The following is a 7,169-nucleotide window of genomic DNA, read 5'->3' as shown; positions in this document are numbered from 1 at the left end:
TAGGAGGCCACCTTTCCAACAAGTCAGTTCGTCAAATTGCTGTCCTGCTAGAGTTGCCCCGGTCAACTGTAAGTGCTGTTATTGTGAAGTGGAAATGTCTAGGAGCAACAACAGCTCAGCCGCAAAGTGGTAGGCCACACAAGCTCACAGAACGGGGCCACCGAGTGTTTAAGCGTGTAGCGTGGTTGCAACACTCCCTACCGAATTCCAAACGGCCCCTGGAAGCAACATCAGCACAATAACTTTTTGTTGGGAGCTTCATGAAATAGGTTTCCATGGCCGAGCAGTCACACATAAGCCTAAGATCACCATGCACAATGCCAAGCGTTGGCTGGAGCGGTGTAAAGCTTGCCGCATTGTACTCTGGAGCAGTGGAAACGTGTTCTCTGGCGGGATGAATCATGCTTCACCATCTGGCAGTCCAAAAGCCAAGGGTTTGGCGGATGCCAGCAGAACGCTACCTGCCTGAATGCATAGTGTCAACTGTAAAGTTTGGTGGAGGAGGAATAGTGGTCTGGGGCTGTTTTTCATGGTTTGGGCTAGGCCCCTTAGTTCCAGTGAAGGGAAATCTTAACGCTACAGCTTACAATGGCATTCTAGACAATTCTGTGCTTCCAACTTTGTGGCAACAGTTTGTTCCAAAATGACAATGTCCCCGTGGTTTGTCAAAATCATTGTGGAACAATTTGACTGGCCTGCACAGAGCCCTGACCTCAACCCCATCGAACACCTTTGGGATGAATTGAAACAGACTGCGAGCCAGGCCTAATTGCCCAACATCAGTGCCCGACCTCACTAATGCGCTTGTGGTTGAATGGAAGCAAGTCCCCACAGCAATGTTCCAACATCTAGTGGAAAGCCTTCCCAGAAGAGTGGGGGCTGTTATAGTAACAAAGGGGAGACCAACTCCATATTAATGCCCATGACTTTGGAATGAGATGTTCAACGAGCACGTATCCACATACTTTTGGTCATGTAGTTTATATTTCAGTTTTCCCTTTACAAATAGTCAGTAACACTTGAAGTCCTGTCTCTTCCTTTCGTTTCCTTTCCTCATTCACTCCTTTGTTCAATTCAAACGGTTTCCATGGTGGTAAACCACACCTGCATCCTTCATAAATATATTCAGGGGAAATTTGAAATAAAAAAACAACAGGAGTACAACTAAGGCTATTCCACAGAAAGGGCTGGAAACAATTTGGCCACATGTATGGGTCAACAACTTAAATTAGAACGGTACGCACTCACATATTTAACTGTGTCCAATCTTTTCTGAAGTGGTACACAGGGACTCAGGTATGACTTTCTGGAGTGGTACACAGGGACTCAGGTATGACTTTCTGGAGTGGTACACGGGGACTCAGGTATGACTTTCTGGAGTGGTACACGGGGACTCAGGTATGACTTTCTGGAGTGGTACACAGGGACTCAGGTATGACTTTCTGGAGTGGTACAAGGGGACTCAGGTATGACTTTCTGGAGTGGTACACAGGGACTCAGGTATGACTTTCTGGAGTGGTACACGGGGACTCAGGTATGACTTTCTGGAGTGGTACACGTGGACTCAGGTATGACTTTCTGGAGTGGTACACAGACTCAGGTATGACTTTCTGGAGTGGTACACAGAGACTCAGGTATGACTTTCTGGAGTGGTACACAGAGACTCAGGTATGACTTTCTGGAGTGGTACACAGAGACTCAGGTATTAGAGGTAAACCAACTGGGAAGAAAGCCAACTGGCACTTTCATCTAAAGCACCTTGCATTGATATATATGGGAGATTTGCATGCACAAATCTCAAGTAAGGATTGGGCCCATTCCTTTGAGAGGATGATGCTGTGGAAGCTGCTGTGCCATATGGGGACATTAATTTGTCACAATGACATTTCAACACAACATGTTGTGAAGTGGGAAACCAAATACAAAGAATCCTCCTTCCCATAGTGCAAGCTAGTCTTTCATGCAGTGTTCCTGCATCTGCTGCAAGAGCGTCTGGGATGAGGTTCTGTCCCATTGACTTAAGTAACCACCGTTCCAAACCTCTACCCCTCCATGTCTGCAGAGCCAAAGGGTCTGGAATGCAGATGGGTATATAACTTCCACCATATAGCTTCTACATTATGGATCTGCACAAATGGAAAGGTTAGGATGAAGGGGAAGGGAGTGAATGAGTCTGGTACTTTACAGGAGAAACAACAACCTTTAGACAACAAAGTAATGGCCGCCCTCATTTCCCTCAATACCTTTCATTTGGCGATAGGAGAAAATTCATAGATCGACTTCATTCAACCAGAGAAAGAGACACCCATGTGCGTGAACAGGAAATCAGGAGAACATATTGGCATCTTATCAAACCAGAACTTCAAAACGATCAATTCTGTATCACACATTTATTTTTAATTGAACTTTTTTTTGTTAATGTTGTACTTTTTTATTTCACCTTTAACCTAAATTGAACCTTTAACTAAACAAATTAACTTATTTAACCTTTATTTAAGAATAATCTTAGACAGGTGGTAGACTTCAACATTGTGATCAATGTCATGACAATTTAAGCATTCACATGGTTGCTATTACTGATGGGTTTTGGCAATTTTTGTGCATATTACTTAATTTTCCTAGTCATGGTCAGAACTGTAAACGAATCCAAATGCAATATAGAGAAAACATGATACAAATCAATAAAGGCCTTTCAATATTTACAAGGTTGCGTAGTCTTATCTAGTGTCTTGAAATTCATACTCTTGCATGGCAAACGTTTCAAAAGAAATAACTTCAATATTTAGTGAGGACTATCCATCTGTACAGGTTAAATACTTTCAGGCAGCAGGGTATTATTGATGATTGTACATTTGACTATCATGACATACAGCTCTACAGAGCAGCTCTACAGAGCAGCTCTACAGAGCACTCACCTAGAGTCAACATAATAGTCGATGATTAGTACCTGTTCTTTTCCCCAAGAAAGGATTCACTTTATTCCACACATAATTATTCACATGGGAAAACCCTGACGAAGGCACACCATGGATAAAACAACCCTATTATTATTATTATTTGGACTAGGTATATAATGTATATCCTTTCTGTACATCTATATACATACATATGTACACAACTGGGAAGAATCTAAATGATAATGTGTGTCCAAATCCAGGTTTCAAGACTGTGGATTGAAGGTTTTGCAAACAGCATGACTATCCATCCGTTGGTTGGTCATTTGAGCTACCCTGCATAGATGGAAGTGGTGAATGGCTGCTGCAGCTTTGCTGTGTGAAGGCGGTAGTGGGGTTGTTTTGGAGTAGACCGTAGGGTTGGAGTGGAGGCAAGAGGCTGTCCTTCAGTATACAGGTCCAAAATCCTAATTTTTTCCTCTCCTGGGCATGATGATGTCATAATGGTTCAACATGGGCGTCCACATTGATTCGCCCAGTCATCTTCCTATGTCACATAATGGTTCAACATGGACGTCCACATTGATTCGCCCAGTCATCTTCCTATGTCACATAATGGTTCAACATGGACGTCCACATTGATTCTCCCAGTCATCTTCCTATGTCACATAATGGTTCAACATGGACATCCACATTGATTCGCCCAGTCATCTTCCTATGTCACATAATGCAGCACTCACCAAACATTATGTTGTCCACTTCTTACACTGAAACCATTATATATGGACCTGGATTCATTGAGAATTCAACAGCTTATTTCAGTCACCTTGACAGTTTCAGTCCTTTTAATGGCTAAAAATACATTTTTAAAACCGGGACCACATTTCTGTCCGTGAATATAACAACTTAATCCATCCGAAGCCATCTCTCGATGGCTCTCCAGATGCAAGACAAACAAAGGTTAACACAGGGACACATGCAGCTACTTCCCCAATATAACACTGATCCTCAGGTTGACTTCACCATTCATCGTAAAAAGAGGAGTGCAAGATGTGTTGCATGGTGGGCCTTTGGATGGCTATTGTTCTCTCCATCTCTCACTCTCTTTCTATCTCTTTGTCTCATACCATCTTATTGACGCAAGGCCTCTTGAAGCTACCTGCGCTGCGCTGTTTCTGCACCTGACTGGCAGAACCATGGCGGGTCCGTCCACTGGTGGAGAGAGCCGCACTGGGGGAGAGCTGCACATTCTCTTCATCCACGCCTGGACAGAGGGAAGAAGAGAAGGGAGGGGAGAGTCATTCGCAGTCAGTCACTCAGATTCAATACTACTGTTGAACAGCAGACGGCGCTGTGCCATAGCTTTGGTATAAAACTAAAGGCATAATCTCACCCTGAATGAAATCAACATCTCCAGCTTCCACTACAATGTCAGACAGAGAACACAATTTACCCTCTAAAAAGCCTTTTATTGTTGAATGGGGATTCTGCCACAGCTCCTTTCTTACAACCACACCAGCACAAACACAATTACCAACGGATTACTCTTTGCTTGGCAGTGGGTGGCAGACTTTAAATTGCTATTCTGGCACTGGGTACAGTTAGTGGGTTTCTCCCTTTTCACATTGGATTAGTTGTTTTGGTGTATTTTTACTGAGGGGGATGAGTTTGCTTGACCTCGGGGTCACAAGGTCAAAGAGCAAGAGTACCTGGGAGGAGGAGGTGTGGCGCAAAAACAGCTGACTTAGAGCAAGGCAGAGAGGCTTCACAGAGAGAGAAACAGAGAGAAACCAGCATGAATGACCACAGCAACTAAGGACAAAGATGAGAAACACATTAAAACAAGGGTAACAGAACAAAAATAGGGAGAGAATGAGAGTCAAATACACGGAATGAAAAAAATGAACAACAGACAGCATGATGGATCTTTAGCATTGACATGAAGCAATGAAGAGATGTCAATCAGGCGGTTTTCAGATGAAATGGTTTTAGATACAGATTGTTTCTGGTTACTTTTCAACTGAGTGTAATGTAATAACGGGTGGCATTTCTATATGTATTTTATCTATTTTAATTTCTAGGGGTGGTGTTTTAAAGGCTAATAAGAATTAAATGTATATTTATTTTGTGGAAAGGCTAACAAAATATGGCATCTACTTCAGCAATATAGTACAAATACATAGCACTAATAATACAATGTATTTATTCTACAAGTAATAACAAAAACACTGGTATTAGCTAGGAGATTCTAAAAGCTAGCAGCTAGCATAATGAGAACAGCAGACAGAAATGGACACGTGATGGGAGTTAACACTGTTTGCAAACTACAGGCTTGGCTGGGGCTCCAGTTGGTGGCCCCAGGGAGGCTCTATGGTTGTGATTTGTACCAGACGTTTAGGGTGGCGTCGTCTCGTCCGACGGATCGGGCTAGGACAGAGTTGGAGACCGTCTAGACTACACCAGCACACCACAGCAAGTAGAGCATCATGGGGAGGTTACACAGACCAGACCCAGAAAGAGAGTGGAAATGTCTGAAGTATTTGATGGTGCCTTTCCTCCCCTTGCATATTTCAAACACAACACATTTCAGCAAGTCATTTGGTTGTTTTTGGCAATAGTAAAAACTTTTCTGACATCTTGAAATGTGATATCTTTAACGCACAGCAGCAGCATCCTCAAATTGTACGAAGAGCTCTAAGCATCAGTGACAGTTTGGAATGCAGAGAAAGCTAGAGGGACACTGATAAATAACCCACACCAACAGCACCTACACACCTTGCCTCGAGATACTCTACAGAACACCTTACATTGGTAGGACTCAGTCTTCATCATAAGTATGATGTTAGTTGTGTGATCTCAGCGATCACTGCCTCATTGCCTGCATCCGTAATGGGTCAGCGGTCAAACGACCTCCACTCATCACTGTCAAACGCTCCCTGAAACACTTCAGCGAGCAGGCCTTTCTAATCGACCTGGCCGGGGTATCCTGGAAGGATATTGATCTCATCCCGTCAGTAGAGGATGCCTGGATATTTTTTTTTAAATGCCTTCCTAACCATCTTAAATAAGCATGCCCCATTCAAGAAATTTAGAACCAGGAACAGATATAGCCCTTGGTTCTCTCCAGACCTGACTGCCCTTTAACCAACGCAAAAACATCCTATGGGGTTCTGCATTAGCATCAAACAGCCCCCGTGATATGCAGCTGTTCAGGGAAGCTAGAAACCATTATACACAGGCAGTTAGAAAAGCCAAGGCTAGCTTTTCAAGCAGAAATTTGCTTCCTGCAACACTAACTCAAAAAAGTTCTGGGACACTGTAAAGTCCATGGAGAATAAGAACACCTCCTCCCAGCTGCCCACTGCACTGAAGATAGGAAACACTGTCACCACTGATAAATCCACCATAATTGAGAATTTGAATAAGCATTTTTCTACGGCTGGCCATGCTTTCCACCTGGCTACTCCTACCCCGATCAACAGCACTGCACCCCCCACAGCAACTCGCCCAAGCCTTCTCTTCTCCTTCCCCCAAATCCGTTCAGCTGATGTTCTGAAAGAGCTGCAAAATCTGGACCCCTACAAATCAGCCGGGCTAGACAATCTGGACCCTTTCTTTCTAAAATTACCTGCCGAAATTGTTGCCACCCCTATTACTAGCCTGTTCAACCTCTCTTTCGTGTCGTCTGAGATTCCCAAAGATTGGAAAGCAGCTGCTGTCATCCCCTCTTCAAAGGGGGGGACACTCTTGAACCAAACTGCTACAGACCTATATCCTACCATGCCTTTCTAAGGTCTTCGACAGCCAAGTCAACAAACAGATTACCGACCATTTCGAATCTCACCATACCTTCTCTGCTATGCAATCTGGTTTCAGAGCTGGTCATGGGTGCACCTCAGCCACGCTCAAGGTCCTAAACGATATCTTAACCGCCATTGATAAGAAACATTACTGTGCAGCCGTATTCATTGATCTGGCCAAGGCTTTTGACTCTGTCAATCACCACATCCTCATCGGCAGACTCGACAGCCTTGGTTTCTCAAATGATTGCCTCGCCTGGTTCACCAACTACTTCTCTGATAGAGTTCAGTGTGTCAAATCGGAGGGTCTGCTGTCCGGACCTCTGGCAGTCTCTATGGGGGTGCCACAGGGATCAATTCTTGGACCGACTCTCTTCTCTGTATACATCAATGATGTCGCTCTTGCTGCTGGTGAGTCTCTGATCCACCTCTACGCAGACGACACCATTCTGTATACTTCTGGCCCTTCTTTGGA

At 44.0% G+C, this 7,169-nt stretch overlaps 1 protein-coding gene across 2 annotated transcripts in view; it reads right to left on the bottom strand.

The window, feature by feature from the left end:
• Positions 1 to 1,587: 1,587 nt before the first annotated feature.
• The window catches only part of LOC112265651 (neurofibromin-like), a 101,807-nt gene continuing 96,225 nt past the window's right edge, over positions 1,588 to 7,169 (bottom strand). For both annotated transcript variants that reach the window (XM_042296312.1, XM_042296313.1), the window contains 2 exons: positions 4,604 to 4,657; positions 1,588 to 4,158 (listed from right to left, as the gene is read on the bottom strand). In XM_042296312.1, coding sequence (XP_042152246.1) covers positions 4,016 to 4,158; positions 4,604 to 4,657 — 197 coding nt within the window. In that variant the 3' untranslated portion in view covers positions 1,588 to 4,015. The remainder of the gene's footprint in view (positions 4,159 to 4,603; positions 4,658 to 7,169) is intronic.

The sequence above is a fragment of the Oncorhynchus tshawytscha genome, linkage group LG13 (assembly GCF_018296145.1).
Source record: "Oncorhynchus tshawytscha isolate Ot180627B linkage group LG13, Otsh_v2.0, whole genome shotgun sequence".
Lineage (NCBI taxonomy): Eukaryota > Metazoa > Chordata > Actinopteri > Salmoniformes > Salmonidae > Oncorhynchus > Oncorhynchus tshawytscha.
This window is presented reverse-complemented; position numbering and strand designations above follow the sequence as displayed.